General features: G+C 44.9%; 1 protein-coding gene across 2 annotated transcripts in view; it reads right to left on the reverse strand.

Moving 5' to 3' along the window:
• Positions 1-16967, reverse strand: part of LOC101019483 (retinitis pigmentosa 9 protein-like) — a 58733-nt gene extending 41766 nt beyond the window's left edge. Inside the window, exons 1-3 of one of the 2 annotated variants that reach the window (XM_021935225.2) lie at positions 16486-16967; positions 2489-2519; positions 973-1102 (exon numbers count right to left, since the gene is read on the reverse strand). In XM_021935225.2, the coding sequence (XP_021790917.1) occupies positions 973-1102; positions 2489-2519; positions 16486-16637 (313 nt within the window). In that variant the 5' untranslated portion in view covers positions 16638-16967. The remainder of the gene's footprint in view (positions 1-972; positions 1103-2488; positions 2520-16485) is intronic. The other variant, XM_017956793.3, reaches the window with a different exon arrangement.
• Between the last annotated feature and the right edge of the window lie 4457 nt (positions 16968-21424).

Raw genomic sequence — 21424 nt, forward strand, 5'->3', positions numbered from 1 at the left:
ATTACTGGGAAAATGAGATATAGAAGGGTACACATGTGTGGTGAGAGCAGGAGATAGAATTACATACTCATCTTCCACTGGACAGAGGCAACAGAAAATGGCCAAACCTGAAAAATCATGGAGCAACAATGCAACTATGAGGTTAAGATGTGGAGATAAACATCAAAACAACCAACTTAAAAAGCTCAACTATTTGGAAGAGTGATTTTTTTTTTCCTTCAAGACGGAGTCTCACTCTGTCTTCAGGCTGGAGTGCAGTGGTGTGATCTCAATTCACTGCCACCTCTGACTCCCCGGTTCAAGCAATTCTCCTGCCTCAGCCTCCTGAGTAGCTGGGATTACAGTCATGTGCCACCATGCCCAGCTAATTTTTGTATTTTTGGTAGAGACGGGGTTTCATCATGTTGGCCAGGATGGTCTCGATCTCCTGACCTCGTGATCCACCCGCCTCAGCCTCCCAATGGAAGAGTGATTTCATACCCTCTCGAATGTGTTAACTGCTATGGAGGGGCAGGGCATATGCACAGAGAGTTCTACCTGTGTAGACCCATCCTCCCATGGTAGCTTCTCTCAGTTACATGGACAAAGCACCACTGATAGAGAGCACGCAACAGAGGCAAGACCCAAAAAGACCCGTCCTCTAATGCATCCTTCACTCCCATGGCATTTCCACCACAGAAAGTCCTTTCTATTACAGGAATAATACCAAAGAGTTTACTCCCAAGGCAGTGACAGTCCTGAGTAAAGACTGCTGGACTTGGAATCAGGAACTCTACAGTCAAAGCTTTGCTCTACATCTTCTCTGGGACCACTTACTGACATGCACACATCTGTGTCCTCATCTAGAAGACGGAGAACATGCCGTGGCTATAAGAGGGCTGTGGTGAGAACAAGTTAAATAAAAGAAGTAAACATGCTTTGTAAATTGCGGCGTGTAAGTTGCATGGATTAGGGAAACTCTCCCACACTCACACTGCATAACTCTGACTTCTTTCCCCAGTGGCATCCAAAGTCCTTTAGTTGGCGCATGAGCCAGAAATTCCCTGGCATGTTCATTGCCTGGTACACCTGGTATGCAATCTTCTGGCTTAGCCTCATCTTCCTAAACAAAGGGAACAAGGTGTAAACAGTATGGCAAGAGAGCGCTGGGATTCTCTCCTGCTTCCCTTGGAGTCACCCTCATCTGGCTTTTTCCTGGGCTGTGGGTGCCAACGTCATCTTAATTACCCCTCAAAACTAGAAAGAAAGACAGTTACACTTGATCAAAAAAACAGGAAACAAATGTACCAGAAGAACTATACCAAAAACAGTGTAGCTGTTCTTAGAGAAGTTACTGGTGAAGCAGAAAAAATCTGTCCTTATATAGCAATGACTGGTGAGCTCCAAATTTTGATGTAAATTAGATTCTAAGGTTTTTTTAGAAAAGGTTTCACTACCTCAAAATGTAGAATGAAGTAAGATATATGAATTAAAGTAAACCAGGGTTCCTGGAATAACAGAAAGGGCATGTTAGGCTAGAATAGCTTATTATACCCTGAAGGCCCCTGTCATATTTTACAGTCACAAGCATGCTGTAATTTTTTCCAAGTTTCCATGAATATTAAACTTCAATAGAAGGACGGTTTTTAAGAATTGTTTTTTTTTTTTTTGAGACAGAGTCTTGCTCTGTTATCCAGGCTGGAGTGCAGCAGTGCAATGTTGGCCCACTGCAACCTCTACCTCCCAGGTTCAAGAGATTCTTGTGCCTTAGACTCCTGAGTAGCTGGAATTACAGATGTGTACTACCACGTCCAGCTAATTTTTTTTTTTTTTTGTATTTTTAATAGAGACTGTGTTTTGCCATGTTGCCCAGGCTGATTTTGAACTCCTGACCTCAGGTAGTCCACCTGCCTCAGCCTCCCTAAGTGCTGGGATTGTAGGCATGTGCCACTGCGCTTGGCAAAGAATCTTTCTTCATTGAGAGTTATGAAACAGCAAGTTTTCTTTGCTGTGGCCTGGCACTCTAAGTCTCCCTCGTGCGCACACACCCTGGTGCTGTGGCCAGGGAGCTGCAGGAAGGATACCTGCACCGGGGAGCGGGACTGGATGAGCTGTCGGGTCTCCTCGGACTTTACTGCTCTCTGAGCTGCTGATACTCAAGAAACCAACACAGGATAGACCGAGGGGCTGAGCCAAGCAAGGCTGACAAGAAAAGGAGGCAGCTGAGCTTAAAGATGCTGTCTCCAGTCAGAGAGAAGGGGGCCATGGCCAAGGAACCCATGTGGGCCTGCATTAGTTCCTCAGGGAAGGGAAACATGGCTGATGAAATTTCCACAAAGGCAGAGGTTTGTGACAACACTAAAAATTATGACCCCTCAGTCATCTGCAGGAAAGAAACAGACTTTTCATAAAAGGGTATTTAAATGTCATGCAACCATTTTTCATAACAAGTTACTGAGTCTGTAAGTATGTCTAGTGGAATAACCAAGAGTACAAACTTCACACTAACCTCGATAAGCCCAAGAGGAGGTTTTTCATAACTGGAAAACAAAAAACAAAACCGTCAACCATTTTAATGGGAATATAACATATTTTTATGAACAAAAGGCAGCAGCCAGGTCAGAATAAAAAGGATATTCTTAGTGAAAATTCAAAACTACATTTACTATATTATATCTAAAACAGTTAATAAAATATGCTCAGCATTCCGGATCCCATATAAATAAACTGATGAGATAACACATCCTGCAGAGATCCAGAAATTATGTTCATTGAAATAGCTCATGTCTCTCAGCACAATGATCTTTCTTGGAGGAGAAAGGAAAGCAAGAGGTTGCAGGGAGAATATGAGGTGAGAAGACCGTGGGTACTCTGGTTCCAAAACATCACTGTGTTTTTCTCAGGTTACTGACCTAGCATAACATCCACGTACTCAACAGTGAACAGGCTCCTGGGGGAAACGGGTGCAATCTGTTCCAGCGCAGTGTGGGTGGCACAGTGGAGGATGCACAGAGCTACATGGACAGGCCTGTCCCAGAGGCGCCCTCACCCATGGGCCTGCAACACCAGCTCCAATTCCGCCCGCTCGCCCGCCTGCCTACCAGATTTACAGATGTTGAGGCCAGGACACAGCACCCCAAAAATGACTGCAGAGCACCAGAATATGCCACCCTAAAATATGCCTCATTGGCATATTAACTATTTCAAGCCAATTACTTTGAGAAACTGTAGACAAGGAGTAGCCCTGAAAAGCTGCCATTTTGTAAGAGAAATTTACATTGATTATATAAAGGAAATTTACATTAAAATAAAGGAGTTTGCATCAGGAAAAGAGCTGCTCCTAGACAAATTTTATTACATGAAAGACTTTTATCTACATAAAAAGGCAAACTTTATTCACGATGTTTCCTCCCCCATCCTCCCATAGTTTATCTCTACCCCTACTCCAGAAGCCCCAATCCCCTGTTCCTTTCTGCAGCTGAGGATGCTATATAAGGTTCCTCTGGTGCTTCTTTGAGTCTCATATTTTTGGGGGACTCCCATGCATAGACATGTAATTAAGATTTTTTTTTTCTCCTGTTAATCCGTCTTATGTTCATTTAATTGGTGGCCTAGAAAAATAATTTAGAAGGGTGTAGGGAAGCCATTTTTCCTTCCCCCACACAGACAGGTATTACCTGGGAAGAGCAGAACGCTTCTCCTCCCTGTGCTAGGCAGCACCTGCCACCAGAGACTGGCCAGGCCTTCCTTATTTCCATCCAGGGACTGAACCTGAGGGAGACCCAGAATGCTGAGCATGCAAAATCTGTATTTGGGACAGGCGGGGAGATGGGAAGGAATTTCTGCAGGCGAGGTTCGTGCACTCAAAAGAGCAACTCAGATTCTTAGAGGGATTCGCACCTCCCCAACAAAAGTAAGACAAATATTAGTAGCTCAGATCTGTGCCTTAACCCTCTAAACCTACAAGGAAGTACTCATTTTAATACGTCAGAATGGCTGCAAACTATAGGAATACTTAATGATTTAATGTTCTCTTCATCCTGACCCATTCCTTATGAACTGATTTTAGAGACCCTTTTGGAACACAGTAAATACTGGAGGAGGGAGGGATTAGGGAGAACAGACTAAGGAAAAAGTGAAATGCTTTCCTTTCCATTCGCCTCCAAGGTGTCAGAGAAAAGGACTTTGCCAGAGTATGGAGGAGAAATGGCACAGGTTGCTACAGCAAGAAAGATTTCCCTTTGGCTTCATCTGTGGACACTGTCAAAGGACTCCTCTCACCCTCACTATCACTGATCCATGGACTGCAAGAACCTACTCCACAAAGATTACATAGTAAACAACTGGGTAGTAGCGGAATTAGCTTTTTAGGTATGATACAGTGCTTTTCCAAAGTAAATACTTAAAATATTTTCTAATAGCAAGCTATGGTGTGTCATAAGCAAGAAAAATGGTAAGACGATACAGTCCACCTGCAGCCATCCTTTAGAGGTGTTAATACTATGCCTTGGCTGCTCACGCCTGTCATCCCAACACTTTGGGAAGCTGAGGCAAGAGGATCACTTGAGGCTAGGAGTTGGCCATCAGCCTGGGCAACATAGCAAGACCCCATCTCTACAAAATAAAAAATTAAAGAGCCGGGTGCAGTGGCTCACACCTGTAATCCCAGCACTTTGGGAGGCTGAGGCAGGTGGATCACAAGGTCAGGAGATCAAGACCATCCTGGCTAACATGGTGAAACTCCGTCTCTACTGAAAATACAAAAAATTAGCTGGGCGTGGTGGCGGGCACCTGTAGTCCCAGTTACTCGGGAGGCTGAGGCAGGAGAATGGCATGAACCTGGGAGGCAGAGCTTGCAGTGAGCCGAGATCGCACCACTGCACTCCAGCCTGGGCGACAGAGCAAGACTCTGTTTCAAAAATAATAAATAAATAAATAAAAATTAAAAAATATTATGCCTTATGCACAGAGGCCTAAGAAAGTTTGGAAGGGAGTGGTAAAGTCTATGAAAATATCCAATAATCCAACAAATAATTATTTTTGCCACAGGAGCTGAACAAACAACATATGGCCAAACTAAGTTCCACATTCCTGAAAAATATGTAACTATTTTGCCTAGATGGAAAAGGAATATGATAGAACTGCACATTCTGAATTCTATTATTATTTGCAATGGCATTTCCTATATAGTCCATTTTACAACTGTTCCCACCAGTTTAAGGCGGGGCTGATGCTTTTTCCCCGGGGCTAAACAATTCATTAGTTTATGTAGCAGATTAAGATATTTCCAAAGTTTAAAACAATATTCAGCCAGGCATGGTGGCTCACATCTGTAATCCCAGCACTTTGGGAGGCTGAGGTGCATGGATCACTTGAGGTCAGGACTTAAAAGACTAGCCTGGCCAACATGGTGAAATCCCATCTTTACTAAAAATACAAAAATTAGCTGGGTATGGTGGCACACACCTGTAGTGCCAGCTACCAGGGAGGCTGAGGCTGAAGAATCGCTTGAACCCGGGACATGGAGGTTGCAGTGAGCTGAGGTCACACCACTGCACTCCATCCTGGGCAACAGAGCAAGACTCCACCTCAAAAAAAAAAAAAAAAAATAAAAAATTAAGCAAATGAAAAAAACTCAGGCTCTTATTAACTACTTTAAAAATACAAAATAAATCATAGGCCACTACTATTTGATGCAAAAGTGAATGACACTGCACAGTAATACTTATGCTAATATTAACTACTAATTTAGCAAAAATTATTATAATATGGCTACATAGGAAGGATGGAGACAAGGGTAGTAAAACAACTAAAATCTTACCTACTCTGTCCTCAGTTGAATAGCTGTAGGAGACCAGAATATGCTACCTCAAAGTACACCTTTTTGGCTAACGATCATTTTGAAAAACAGCAGACACAGGGGAAACTCTGAAAAGACAGCAGAAGTCACCCTTTTGTAAGAGAAATGTTCATCGATAAAGGAAATCTCCATTTCAGGTGAGATCTTTTTTTTTTTTTTTTTTTTTTTTAAGATGGGGTCTCTCTCTGTCACCCAGGCTGGAGTGCAGTGGCTTGATCTCTGCTCATTGCAACCTCTGCCTCCCAGTTTAAGCGATTCTCCTGCCTCAGTCTCCTGAGTAGCTGGGATTACAGGTACATGCTACCATGCCCGGATAATTTTTTTTGTTTTTAGTAGAGACGGGGTTTCAGCTGTTGCTCAGGCTAGTCTCGAACTCCTGACCTCATGATCTGCTTGCCACAGCCTCTCAAAGTGCTGGGATTGCAGGCATGAGCCACCGCGCCTGGCCACAAGTGAGACCCTTTCTATACAAGAAAGAGAAAAATGTCTCTCAATCACAAGAGAATGCTAACAATGGAGAAAGCACAGACACAAACCTGCATAACAAACCTTAACTTTATTTATTATACTTTTCTTGGTCACTATCCCATAGCTCAGTTCCCCCATATCTGTCTTTGATTTAGCTGAACATGGTATTTAAGCCTGAATCCAAAACCACTTCTTTGAGATTTTTCATTCCACTGGGTAACTCCCATGTATATAGAACATATACATGGTAATAAACTTCTGCTTGTTTTTTTCTGCCTGAACCTTCCGCCTGCCAGGTTCAAGCGATTCTCCCGCCTCAGCCTCTTGAGTAGCTGGGATTACAGGCATGTGCCACCAGGCCCGGGTAATTTTGTATTTTTAGTAGAGACAGGGTTTCTCCATGTTGGTCAGGCTGGTCTCAAACTCCTGACCTCAGGCGATCCACCTGCCTCAGTCTCCCAAAGTGCTGGGAGTACAGGCGTGAGCCACTGTGCCCGGCAATGATGATGATGATGATGATGATGATGATTATTATTATTATTATTAACCTTCTGTTACAGGGACCCTGGACCTTAGAAGAGTAGAAGGAAAAAAATTTTCCCCTTAAATAGGTAATGTCCATTATGGAATCAAAAAAGGCAATATAAGGCTGGGCAGGGGGGCTCATGCCTGCAATCCTAGCACTTTGGGAGGCCAAGGTGGGAGGAATCCTTAAGTCCAAAACCAGCATGGGCAACACAGCTAGACCCTCTTTCAAAAAAACCAGGGAGGAAGGGAGGAAGGGAGGGAGGAAGGAAGGGAGGAAGGAAGGGAGGAAGGGAGGGAGGAAGGGAGGAAGGAAGGAAGGAAGGGAGGGAGGGAGGGAGGAAGGAAGGGAGGGAGGGAGGAAGGAAGGGAGGGAGGAAGGGAGGGAGGGAGAGGGAGGGAGGGAGGGAAAGAAAGAAAGGCAAGAAACATGATTTTAAAATAAACAGTTATGGCCAGGCATGGTGGCTCATGCCTGCAATCCCAGCACTTTGGGAGGCTGAGGCGGGCAGATCACAAGGTCAGGAGATCGAGACCATCCTGGCTAACATGGTGAAAACCTATCTCTACTAAAAATACAAAAAATTAGCCAGGCATGGTGGTGGGTGCCTGTAGTCTCAGCTACTTGGGAGGCTGAGGCAGAAGAATAGCGTGAACCCGGGAGGCGGAGCTTGCAGTAAACCGAGATTGCACCACTGCACTCCAGCCTGGGTGACAGAGCGAGACTCTGTCTCAAAACAATAATAATAATAATAATAAAATAAGCAGTTACTTTCCAGATGAAAAAACTAAGAGTTTCCTCACAGAAGTCTTGATGGGGGAGAGGGGTGCAGAGAATATACAGGGTAACTGGGGTCTCAAACCACAATTTTTTAAAATTAGCCTTTCATTGTGAGTTCACTTGGGTCAAGAAAAAAAAAGCCTTTGGTACTATTCTGTTGCAGGAAGTCAGGGACCCTGAACGGAGGGACCAGCTGAAGCCATGGCAGAAGAACATAAATTGTGAAGATTTCATGGACATTTATTAGTTCCCCAAATTAATACTTTTATAATTTCTTATGCCTCTCTTTACAGCAATGTCTGAACATAAATTATGAAGATTGCATGGACACTTATCACTTCCCCAATCAATACCCTTGTGATTTCCTATGCCTGTCTTTAATCTCTTAATCCCATCATCTTCGTAAGCTGAGGAGGATGTATGTCACCTCACGACCCTGTGATGATTGCATTAACTACACAAATTAATTGTAGAGCATGTGTGCTTGAACAATATGAAATCTGGGCACCTTGGAAAAAGAACAGGATAACAGCAATGTTCAGGGAACAAGAGAGATGGCCTTGGACTCTGACTGCCGGTGAGCCAGGTGGAACAGAGCCATATTTCTCCTTTCAAAAGCAAATAGGAGAAATATCGCTGAATTCTTTTTCTCGGCAAGGAACATCCCTGAGAAAGAGAATGCGCCCCTGAGGGTAGGTCTATGAATGGCCCCCTTGGAGGCGGCTGTCTTTTACTGTCGAAGCCAAAGGGATGAAATAAGGCCCCGGTCTCCTGTAGCGCTCCCAGGCTTATTAGGACGAGGAAATTCCCGCCTAATAAATTTTGGTCAGACAGGTTGTCTGCTCTCAAACCCTGTCTCCTGATAAGATGTTATCAATGACAATGCGTGCCTGAAACTTCATTAGCAATTTTAATTTCACCCCATCCTGTGGTCCTGTGATCTCACCCTGCCTCCATTTGCTTTCTGATATTTTATTAGCTTGTGAAGCATGTGATCTCTGTGACCCACACCCTATTTGTACACTCACTCTCCTTTTGAAAATCACTAATAAAAACTTGCTGGTTTTATGGCTCAGGGAGCATCACGGAACCTGCCAACATGTGATGTCTCCCTTGGACATCCAGCTTTAAAATTTCTCTCTTTTGTACTCTTTCCCTTTATTTCTCAAACCAGCCAAGACACTTAGGGAAATAGAAAAGAACCCACGTTAAATATCGGGGGTGGGGTTTCCCCCGATACTATTTGATTAAACAGTTTAAATTACATGATGTATTACTTTGGAATGAATAACATTTGATTTAAAAGCAAACAAGTCTCTGAACTAGCCAAAGGAAACATATTGAGAGTCCAGTCAGTTGTAAATCTCTGAAACTAGAAAATCCCAGTGCTCTGAGAATCTTAGTTCATTTTATGCTGATATAACAGAATACCTGAGACTGGGCAATTTACAAGGAACGGAGATTTATTTCTTACAGTTCTGGAGGCTAGAAAGTCCAAGGTCAAGGGGCCAGCATCTGGCAGGGGATTTCTTTGCTTCATCATTCCATAGGAGAAGGCAGAAGAGCAAGAGACAGCATGGGTGGTGGTGGAGGGCAAACTCATGTTTTTATCAGTAACCCACTCCAGCAATAATTAATCCACTCTTTAGATAAGAGTGCCTATTAAGGGCAGAGCTGGCTGGGTGTGGGGGCTCACACCTGTAATCCCATGACTTTGGGAGGCTCAGGCGGGTGGCTCTCTAGGTCAAGAGATTGAGACCATCCTAGTCAACATGGTGAAACCCCGTCTCTACTAAAAATACAAAAATTAGCTGGGCGTGGTGGCATGCACCTGTAGTCCCAGCTACTCAGGAGGCTGAGGCAGGAGAATCGCTTGAACCTGGGAGGCAGAAGTTGCAGTGAGCCGAGATCACGCCACTGCACTCCAGTCTGGCGAGAGAGTGAGACTTTACCTCAAAAAACAAACAAACAAAAAAAAAGGCAGAGCCCTCCTGACATAATCACATCTTAAAAGTCCTATCTCTCAACATTGTTACATTGGGTATTAAATTTCAATAAATGAACTTTTTGAGACAAGAGTTTCACTCTGTTGCCCAGTCTGAAGTGCAGGCCTGATCACAGTTCATTGCAGCCTCAACCTCTCAGGCTCAAGTGATCCTTCTACCTCAGCCTACAGAATAGCTGGGACTACAGGTGCACACTACCATACCCAGCTAATCTTTATTTTTATTGTAGAGATGAGGTCTCAATATGTTGGCCAGGCTGGTCTCAAACTCTTGGGCTCAAGCAGTCCGCCCACCCAGGCCTCTCAAAGTGCTGGGATTACAGGCATGAGCAACTATGCCCAGTCTCCAATACATCAACTTCAAGGACACATTCAAACCATAGCAGAAGTAAACATCTGGTTTTGCTAGTTTATAGGTCTATATTACTTAGCTGGTGAGGTTCCATTTTATCATTTGCAAAAGTAGGTTATAATCTCTCTGCTGTCTAGGAGCTACAAAATAAACACATGGTACTAACCACTGTGTGGCATCCTACAGCTAAATATACTGAGCGTCGGGCAGGGCCACACCCTGCCTGCAGTTAAGCTAGAGAAAGATCTTTAAACATCTGTCCTGCATGGGAGACAAAGAGCACCACCTGGTGACTTGAAAGGGCCGAAATGCCCAGTAATGTGGATGCCCACAACACAGGGTCTCTATCCTGCAACCACTGCCCTGTTAAGGTGAAAAGTCATTCAGCTCTTGGGCCACCAAAAAGTAGGCCAGACTCCACCAAAAAAAAAATGCATTTTGTATCCAATCTCCCAGAATTCTGATTATGAAGGATTTCAACTCAAGGACCTTTCCTTACATGACCCATATAGCATAGGTAACAAAAGGTGCCTGTGACAGAAACAAACTGTTGACTGAGTGAACATCACACTTATGTCAACCCAAAGAAAAAGCAGAAGGCAAAATTAATGTCAGTAGAGAGTTTATTTGAGCCAAATTTGAGGACTGCAAGCTGGGAGTATCAATTTAAGTTGTCCAGAATATACACTCCTGGGGGGTAGCCCTCAAACTTGGCCCAAATGAACTCTATACTTAAATTAATTTAGCTTCAGTTTTTTCCTTTGGGTCAAAATATCTGGCATAGTCGGCAGAACAGGTCCCTCCCTCCACCACTGCCCAGTGTTTCTCTCTGAAAGCGGCACTCAGCATGAACTCCTAAGTTAGGGGATCAGGATGTTTAATTTGCTTTGGTTTGGGGCCACAGTCTTGTTGCATTGTGACCTTTCATTATGGAAATTGTGCTTGTTTCACCCTGGACCAACCTCTCTTGGAGTCCCTTTTCCTAATTTATGAGCGTGAATACTTCCCTGCGAAGATTAAAGGCACTCAAAGGCATTCGCTCCCTCCAGCCCATTAGGGAACTCTAAATAATTAGAGACTTGACGAGGTGCCAGGACTTTGTCCATAACATTCAGTGGCCTCACAGGGTTTCTTTCCTCTGTGAGAATCTCTGTACCCTCTCACTCTGCCAGTGAGTGCGCATAAAGGCTGGTCATCTTGCATTTGTGAGCCCTCTGTGACCCTCAGGGGATTCAGAGTTTCTGAGGCACGTAAGAGAGGAGACCTGACTCCGTGGTGACACACTGAAGTGATATACTCACAAGCGGCACATTTAGGCCCAAAACACTGCCCAGAGTCATGAATGATTCAGGTCTCTAAATTATGGGTAACAAATCATCCAGGTCTGAGGACTCCCCAAGGAGGCAGCCCCCCTCGGAGACACCAGCTGGTTTTATGTGCAACACCTGCTTAGTTACATCTTATAAGTATTCGCACACATTGGCCCACATGACTCGAGAGGACCCCAAAGTATGATGGCCAATATTGGGGGTCCTTTAAAATGCCTAAAGTAATTCAATTTTCTGCACAATTGGGAAAAGCTGGGTTTAGAACCAGACAAATTAAACGGGAGATCTCCTTTCTGTTCGTGCTGGCTGAAATCTGATCGTAAGAGACAAAAAAAATTTTTTTTAAAGAGCTCTGTGGTTGGCCGGGTGCAGTGGCTCACGCCTGTAATCCCAGCACTTTGAGAGGCTGAAGCGGGTGGATCACGAGGTCAGGAGTTCAAGACCAGCCTGACCAACACGGTGAAACGCCATCTCTACTAAAAATACAAAAATTAGCCGGCCGTGGTGGCACACGCCTGTAATCCCCGCTATTCTGGAGTCTGAGGCAGGAGAATCACTTGAACCTGGGAGGCGGAGGTTGCAGTGAGCCGAAATCGTGCCACTGCGCTCCAGCCTGGGTGACAAAGTGAGACTCCGTCTCAAAAAAAAAAAAAAAAAAAAAAAAAAAAAAAAAAAAAAAAAAGCTCTCTGGTCACAGTCAGCTGCTTAATTAAAGGCTGATATTCAGGCTATAATTTTTTTTTTTTTTTTTGAAAACTAAAAAAAGGCCTTTCTGCTTTTTCTCTTTTCGATCCTATTCCTGATAATATTTTTCAGTCAACTGAAACCCCCCTAAAAAAATGCTGGAGGCCACTGTTTGCTTCCTACCTTGCTGGCATGATTATGGTTGAGAAAAATGTAAAATTTCATTGGCCTTTTAGAAAGCTGAAAATCTCCCAGACTGGCCTAATACTTAACTCTTCCATTTCCTTACACTTCTGCCCCTTCTCCCTTTTGCCATCTTTGGTAACACATAGGAGACTTCTGGCACTCCTGAGACCCCTGGAGGACATGGAAAAAGGGGCCATGCCCACCCTTTTTTGGGGTCTTCAGTCTTTCTCATGGAATCTAAGAGTCATGAGTAGGCTTCTCTCAGGTCTATGGCTCAGCTCTATTTTGCACAGAGTTTCTGGATCTCTTTGGCTTTTGGAGTATGACGTATTACTTTGCATTGCAGGGGAGAACTTGACATTTGCATATGCGATGGCTGGCAAGTCACTGGCAAAAGCTGCAGTTTTAGAAGTGGCTGACAGCTGTTGCAGTGAATGGTCATTACTGAAGGAGGCAACTTGTTTCTTTCCCTGTTTAGATTAAAAAGGCGTGCTCTGGCGGGCGCCTGTAGTCCCAGCTACACGGGAGGCTGAGGCAGGAGAATGGTGTAAAAACCTGGGAGGCGGAGCTTGCAGTGAGCTGAGATCCGGCCACTGCACTCCAGCCCGGGTGACAGAGCAAGACTCCGTCTCAAAAAAAAAAAAAAAAAAAAGGCGTGCTCTGAACACTTGAAGACTCCTGTGGGAGGGGGGCTGATTGCAGAGCGGACTGATGGAGTCAGGTCACCCACCAGCCTCTGTGAAACGTCCTTGTATTGAGGAAAACTGTGGAAAGAATTCACACCGGTTCGGTGGTATTTCCCTCTTCTTGGGGACCTGGGATTCAATGTAAAAGTAGGATCCTTGATTTTTAAAGATCTGAATGTTCTGCCTTTCAGCTCTGCCTGCTTTTCACATATTTAAATATTAGGCCCTGACCACTGCAACTTCTTTCACTGCCCTATTCATTAAGAGGCTCCATCCTGAAGTCAGTAATCTCATTAAGAAACAATCTATCTGGCTCATGTCTGTAATACCAGCACTTTGGGAGGCTGAGACAGGCGGATCACTTGAGGCTGGGAGTTCGAGACCAGCCTGGCCAGCTTGGCGAAACACTCTACTAAAAATACAAAAACTATCTGGGTGTGGTAGCAGGCGCCTGTAATCTCAGCTACTCAGGAGGCTGAGGCAAGAGAAACTCTTTTTTTTTTTTTTTTTTTGAGACGGAGTATCGCTCTGTCTCCCAGACTGGAGTGCAGTGACGCCACCATCTCGGCTCACTGCAAGCTTGGCCTCCCGAGTTCATGCCATTCTCCTGCCTCAGTCTCCAGAGTAGCTGGGACTACAGGTGCTCACCACCATGCCTGGCTAATTTTTTGTATTTTTAGAGAGAGGGATTTCACCGTGTTAGCCAGGATGGTCTTGATCTCCTGACCTCGTGATCCTCCCACCTCAGCCTCCCAATGTGCTGGGATTACAGGCGTGAGCCACCGTGCCAGGCAGAGAATCTCTTGAACCCGGGAGGCAGAAGTTGCAGTGAGCTGAGAGAGCACCACTGCACTCTATCCTGGGCGAAAGAGGGAGACTCTGCCTCAAAAAAAAAAAGGAAAAAAAAAAGGACGAAGAAACAATCTATCAAACTAAATCAGTTGACAAAACGCAACTTCCTGACATTTAGCTGGCTACTTTGAAACTCTTTCCAAAAAAAAAAAGGCTTGCTCTGTCGCCCAGGCTGGAGTGCAGTCCACTCCTGGACTCAATGCAACCTCCGCCTCTGGGTTCAAGCGATTCTTGTGCCTCAGCCTACTCAGTAGCTGGGATTACAGGCGAGCGTCACCAAGCCTGTCTAACTTTTATATTTTTAGTAGAGACAAGGTTTTGTCATGTTGGCCAGGCTGGTCTGGAGCTCCCGACCTCAAGTGATCTGCCCACCTCAGCCTCCCAAAGTGCTGGGATTAAGGGCGTGAGCCACGGGCGCCCGGCCTGAAGCTCTTTATAAAAGAAATCTATGGCCGCGCACGGTGGCTCAAGCCTGTAATCCCAGCACTTTGGGAGGCCAAGGTGGGTGGATCAGCTGAGGTCAGGAGTTCGAGGTCAGCCTGGCCAACATGGTGAAACCCCATCTCTACTAAAAATACAAAAAAATTAGCTGGGTGTGGTGGCGCACACCTGTAAGTAACCCCAGCTACTTGGGAGGCTGAGGCAGGAGAATCATTTGCACCTGGGAGGCGGAGGTTTCAGTGAGTCAAGATCGTGTCACTGCACTCCAGCCTGGGTAATGGAAAGACTCCGTCTCAAAAAAAAAAAAAAAAAAAAAAAAGAAAGAAGGAACGAAAAAGAAAAAAAAAAGAAATCTACATCTATTTAAAAAAAAAAAAGTTCCATTTGTAAGGGCATCTCCCTCGGTGGACCTAAACCACTAGAAAATTTCAGGATGGGGAAGACATTGGCTTAAAGTTTACATAACAAACGGTACGGTACCTCTGTTTAAAATACTTTTCCTGGTAATTTTATCTTAACCAGTTTTTAACCTATGCCTTTCTTTGTCTCAGCAAATAATTCTGTTTAGGTACAAGTTCTGTGTCTTTTAGATGTAAATTTTTAAATTTTGTTATTAGTTTTTTTATTTGTTATTTTGTTTAATAGGCTTTTGAAAGTGCAAACTTAGGGTTGCCTAGTTACTAATTACTTAGGGTAGTGGAACAGATAATCAAGAGACTGATCGTCTAAAGTGGACGATCACTAAGTGGACGATCTTAGTGGATGATCACTTTAGACGATCATCTAAAGTGGGCACAGACTATTAGAAAACTGGCTAGTGAAGAATCTTATAAAAGATAAAAGATCTGCTTCTGTTTGTATGTCTATGTTTATATGCGTTACAGCATGTCATATTTCATTACCAAATATATGAAAAAGTTCAAATTAATTGGCACCAAAATATGCCACCCCGACATATTGATGACTCTGAGCTAAAAGAAACTGAGAACCAGCCAACACAGGAAAACTTCACCTCGCCGGCAACTGCTCCCGTTTTGTAAAGAGAAATTTACATCTTTAAAGGAAATTTCCATGAGTAAACGTATCTGTATCAGACAGACAGCTGCCTGGAGACAGCTTTCATCACCTGAGAGCCTTACAAAGCAACCTTTATTCATCATACATTTTGACCCTTCCATAATTTGTCTCCACCACGCCCCAAAAGGCCCACGCCCTTCTTTCAGTCTCCCATTTTTGTGGCCCTCCAGTGCATGGGTATGTGAAAAGAGTTTTTCTCCCCGTCTCTACTAAAAAGTACAAAAAACTAGCCGGGCGAGGTGGCGGGCGTCTGTAGTCCCAGCTACTCGGGGAGACTGAGGCAGGAGAATGGCATAAACCCGGGAGGCGGAGCTTGCAGTGAGCTGAGATCCGGCCACTCCACTCCAGCCTGGGCGACAGAGAGAGACTCCGTCTCCAAAAAAAAAAAAAAAGAGTTTTTCTCCTGTTAATTGTCTTACGACAATTTAATCTGTGGCCCAGCTAAAGAACCTAGAAGGGTAGAAGGAAGCCATATTTCCCTCCTTTACATTTGAATCTTCTTGACACCACACTCTCCCGGGTCATCTGGACCCTCCTTGAACTGGAGCCAGGGGAGCGCAGGGCCTCCCAAGTCAGGGCCCGAATTCCGCGTGGTGCCGAGCGGAATTGGTGGTGGTGGCTCCCTGGATGCCCACCCAGGACCCCGGTAAAAAAAAAAAAAAAAAAAAAAAAAAAAAATCCCTCCAACCTGGAGAGAACAATTCCGCCTTTGTTCTACCTGGCATCGCCGTGGCCAGTCCCCGCCGCCCATTCTCTCTTCTTCCCGGCCTCGCCACACCAACACTGCAGGACCCGTGTCCTCGTCCCTTCTCCATAGCAGAGGATGAAAAGAACGGGGTTTCTCCACGTCACAGTGGTCCAGGGAACTCGGGTGGAGCGTGGGGGCAGCGTGCTGGGCTGAACTTGCCTGTTCGGTCCACAAATGCTTGACTCCCCCAAAAGAGGCGACGCCCACACCAAAGCGGGGGCGAGGAGAGCAAACCGCTGCCGCCTCCCCGGGCCCAGGCCCCAGCCCACCTGCGCCGCGGCCTCCAGGGCCCCTCCGTGGCCGGGCGGGCCTGGCTCCCCAGCCAGTGAGGACTAGAAGTCCCGTCGCAGACACCACGTTCCTCAGAGGCCCACAGCCCTGCCTGCTCCTGGGGGCTTGGAAGACCCGGCCCAGCGCCCACCACGGCGCCCGGCGCCCCTATTCCCAATTTGTCCCTAATTTTGAAGACGGGCGACGCGCGGACTGCGGCTCAGACAGCGGCTAGAGACTCACAAGGACTCCAGGTGCTTGAGCTGCTGCAGCTGCTGCGCGCCGTGCCACCGCCGCTTCTGCTCCCGGGCCCGCTGCAGCTTCTGATCCGGCGGCTCCCGCGGCCGCCACGCGCCCCCCGCCCCCTCATCCTCGCGCCCCGGCTGGGACGACATCGCGGCACCCGCGGCGCGGCTCTGGCTGCGGCCAAAAGGGCACTTCCTCCGCGCGGCGCCCCTTCCCGCCCCCGCCCCGCGACTCGCCCGGGAGGGGACCCGAAGTGCCTGCCTCGGCCACCAAATCCTCGCTTCCCAGCGGCCGGCCCCAAGTCAGTGCGCAGAGCCCCAGAGCCCAGCCGCTAGCCCCCTGCTGCCGGTGGGCGGGGAGCGCCCCCTAGCGGCGGCTGGAGCCGAGGCGGGGCGGAGCCCTGGGTGGGAGCCTGGGGGAGCTTCCCAGAGCCCCAGGGTTCCCGCCCGGGCCACACCCACCTCCCTGCCCCTTTGAGGTCTCCGACCCGGGCAAGAGGTCTTGTGCAAGTCATGTTTGTAGGTCCCCAGTGACAAGACACATGGGAGCTGCTCATTACATAGTAATACGATTCAGCCATTTTTGGAAGAAAGCAATACTCTGCATGTAAATTCTCCAATTTTCAGGTCATATGATCCATGCTTAAAGCATAGTCAATGTATATTGTATTTAGCAAGGTATATGTTCTGGAGATGAAAATAAAAGCTACCATACACAGCACTTGTTATGTACTAGTCAATGAGCTAAACCCTTAATAAGAATGTCTTTAATCTTAAACTTAAGTGTTATTACCACCCTTACAGTGATCTACACATTCAGTGCAATCCCTGGCAAAATCCCACTGACTTTTTTTTTTTTGTGGAAATAGAAAAGCCAATCCTAAAATTCGTATGGAATCTAAAGGGACACCTTCCCTGGGCCTCTTACTTGTTTTGCAGCAAGTAGGTGCAAGTAGGTTAATGTGGCATATTAAATTTATTGATTTGTGTGTGTTAAACCATCCTTGCATTCCAGGAATAAATTCCATTTGGTCATAGTGCATTACCCTGTTAATAAGATATTCAACTTGTTTCCCTACCATTTTGTTGAGAATTTTTGCATTAATGTTAATAAGTGATTTGGGGGTGTAGTTTTCTTATAATGTCTTTGTCTGGCTTCGTATTAGGGTAATGCTAGCCTCAAAATGAGTTGGGAAATTTTCTCTTCTCTTTAATTTTTTTGGAAAAGGTTGAAAAGAATTGGTGTTAGTTCTTTAAATGTTTGGTAGAATTTGTCAGTGAAGCAATTATGTCCAGAGCTTTTCTTTGGTGGTAGATTTTATTTTTTATTTATCTTTAGAGACTTGCTAAAATGGCTCACACCTGTAAGCCCAGCACTTTGGGAGGCCGAGGCAGGCAGATCACCTGAGGTCAGGAGTTTGAGACCAGCCTGACCCACATGGAGAAACCCCATCTCTACTACAAATGCAAAAAATTAGCTGGGTGTGGTGGCACATGCCTGTAATTCCCAGCCACTTGGGAGGCTGAGGTAGGAGAATCACTTGAACCTGGGAGGTGGAGGTTGCGGTGAGCCAAGATTCTGCCATCGCTCTCCAGCCTTTGCAACAAGAGTGAAACTCCATCTAAAGCAAAAGAAAGAAAGAAAGAAAATAACTACAGTTACAAACCATTGTTACAATACAAGGTTTTATAATTACCTGATTATTTATCTTTATTGAGATCTTTATTTCTTCATACAGCTTCTACTTACTGTCTAGTGTTCTTTTATTTCTTCTTTTTTAAAATTTATTTTTGTCTTGTTTTTCTGAGAAAATCTCGCTGTATCACCCAGTCTGGAGTGCAGTGGCTCAATCTTGGCTCACTGCAACCTCCACCCCCAGGGTTCAAGCGATTCTTGTGCCTCAGCCTCCCGAGTAGCTGGAATTACAGGCATATGCCACCACACCTGGCTAATTTTTGTATCTGTAGTAGAGATGGGGTTTCACCATATTGGCCAGGCTGTTCTTGAACTCCTGACCTCAAGTGATTCACCTGCCTTGGCCTCCCAAAGTGCTGGGAATACAAGCATAAGCCACAGTGACTAGCCTAGTGTTCTTTTATTTCAGCCTGTGAAACTCCCTTGAGCCTTTCTTTCAGGGCTTGTCTAGTGGTAATAAACTTCTTTGACTTTTGTTTATCTTGAAATGTCTGAATTTGTCCCTAATTTTTGAAGGACAGTCTTGCTCGATATAGGACATATGATTGATGGTTTTTCCTTTTAGCAATTTGAATATATCAGTCATATGCCTTCTGACCTATAAAGTCTCTGATGAGAAATCTACACATAATCTAATTATGGATCCCTTGTCAGATGAGTTGCTTCTCTCTTGCTGCTTTAAAGATACCCTCTTTGTCTTTGTCTTTCAAAAGTTTGACTATAATGTGTCTTGTTGTGAATCTCTTTTGAGTTCATCTTAATTGGAATTTGTTGAACTTCTTGGATTTTTATATTCACACATTTCATCAAATTTGAGAAGTTTGGGCCATTATTTATTTAAATAGTCTCTGTGCCCCTTTCTGTTTCTTTCCTCATTCCTGGACTCCCACAATGCATAAATTGGTTCACTTGATAATGTCCCATTGGTCCCTTAGGCTCTCTTCACTTTTCCTTCTCTTTTAATTTAATTTTTTGTTGTTATTGTTGTTGTTAGAAATGAAGTCTCACTATGTTGCCCAGGCCGATCCTCAAGCAGTCCTCCTGCCTCCTGAGTAAGTGGAATTACAGTGTATTACAGGGATAGATCATGGGCAATTGCATGGAGATAGTCCATAAGAGCTGGCCAATTTTATGATTATTTGAAGACTTGCATCAGGATAAATAGTTGCTTTTTTCCCCTTTTAGAACATGGTTCTTCTTGGAGAATATGTTCACATTCATTTTCTATGAAGTGCCACTCTTTCTGAAATTCTTTTATGATTCAGTATACACCAACAGCATTCTCTATTACATTTTCCCATCTTCTGTGCCATGTTTCTTTGTTGTTTGAGGTATGCAGAAATCCATCTCACATGCACTCATATACAGACCACAGATTTAGTGGAGACAGTATCACTGAACAGCAACACTATTGCATAAGTGTCTTTACTGTTGTTGTTGTAGACAGGGATCTCACTATGTTGCCCAGACTTGTCTCAAACTCCTGACCTCCGGTGATCCTCCTACCTTGGTCACCCAAAGCAATGGAATTACATGAGCCACCATGCCTGGTCACATAAGTGTCTTTTTAAACTTCCATACACATAATTATTTTTGAACCAGTGAGAAACTTCTCTGGCTTCTTCAGGCAAATTAAGCTTTAATTAATTAAAAAGAAAAAAAAATCTTCTGGAGTGTCAGACAGAAAGAATACCAATGCAGGAAAATGACATGGTTTTGTTGTTGTTGTTGTTGTTTGTTTTTTGTTGTTGTTGTTTGTTTGTTTCCTTTTTGAGATGGACTCTCACTCTGTTGCCCAGGCTGGAGTGCAATGGCATGATCTTGGCTTACTTCAGTCTCTGCCTCCCAGGTTCAAGTGATTCTCCTGCCTCAGCTGGGATTATAGACACGTACCACCACAACTGGCTAATTTTTGTGTTTTCAGTAGAGACAGGATTTCACCATGTTGACCAGGCTGATCTTGAACTCCTGACTTCGGGTTATCTGCCTGCCTCGGCCTCCCATGTGCTGGCATCACAGATGTCACTTTTGGCTGGTTATGGTGGCTTCCATCTGTAATCCCAGTACTTTGGGAGGCTGAGGCAGGAGGATTGTTTGAGGACAGGAGTTTGAGGCCAGCAAAATAGGGAGCCACCATGCCTGGCCTTTTTTTTTTGAGACAGAGTCTCACTCTGTCACCCAGGCTGGAGTACAGTGGCACAATCTCAGCTCACTGCAACCTCTGCCTCCCAGGTTCAAGTGGTTCTCATGCTTCAGCCTCCTGAGTAGCTGGTACTACAAGCACACACTACCATTCCTGGCTAATTTTTGTATTTTAAATAGAGATGGGGTTTTGCCATGTTGGCTAGGCTGGTCTTGAACTCCTGACCTCAATTGATCTGCCTACCTCAGCATCCCAAAGTGCTGGGATTACAGGCATGAGCCACAGCATCTGGCCCTCTTTTTGTATTTCTTAAAAAGGTATTCAATTAGACATTAATTTTAGCTATGCTAAGGCTGGAGTGCAGGGGCATGATCACAGCTCGTTCCAGCTTTCAATTCCTGGGCTCAAGCAGTCCTCCTACCTCAGTCTCCCAAAGTGCTGGGATTATAGGCATGAACCCTTTTATTTAATCCCTTTAGGGTAAAAGAAAAGAAATTGTCCAGGCACAACCAGTGACCTTAGAGTCAGCAAGCAAGTAGTCTAAAAATGTTAAGATATAATTTTGTGCTGAAACCAGTTGAGTCAGGTTTCTCTCACTTGCAATTGAAAGAGTTTTGAATGATTCACATATTTGCCATGTTAGATATATAACAACATGATTTATTTTCTCACCAAGAAGACCCAGGGATCAATATTTCCACTGAAACAACTATTAGTCAAGGCTCTTTTGAAAATAACAATGAACTAAAATCCAAATCAAACTGTTTTAAGGGAAACAAAAGGAATTTATTGGCTCACATATGTGAAATGTCCGGGGGTGAAGCTTCAGGAATGACTGTATCTAGGTGCTGAAATTATACAGTCAGCACTTTCTCCCTCTCTCAGCTTCACCTTCCTTTGTATTGATTTATTTTCATGTAGGTTCTCTCATGGTGGTGGCAAAGATGGACACTAGAAGGCATAGATGGCCACCAGTTTAGCAGCGTCCACTGAAAGAAATCTTAGTTCCAAAAAACTTCCATGTGTTATACTCATTGACTCAGCAAGCATCATGCAGCTCTGAAGAAAGAAAAAATCCCTGTGGTCAGAGAGATGCAG

This window comes from Papio anubis, chromosome 4 (genome assembly GCF_008728515.1).
Source record: "Papio anubis isolate 15944 chromosome 4, Panubis1.0, whole genome shotgun sequence".
Taxonomy (NCBI): domain Eukaryota; kingdom Metazoa; phylum Chordata; class Mammalia; order Primates; family Cercopithecidae; genus Papio; species Papio anubis.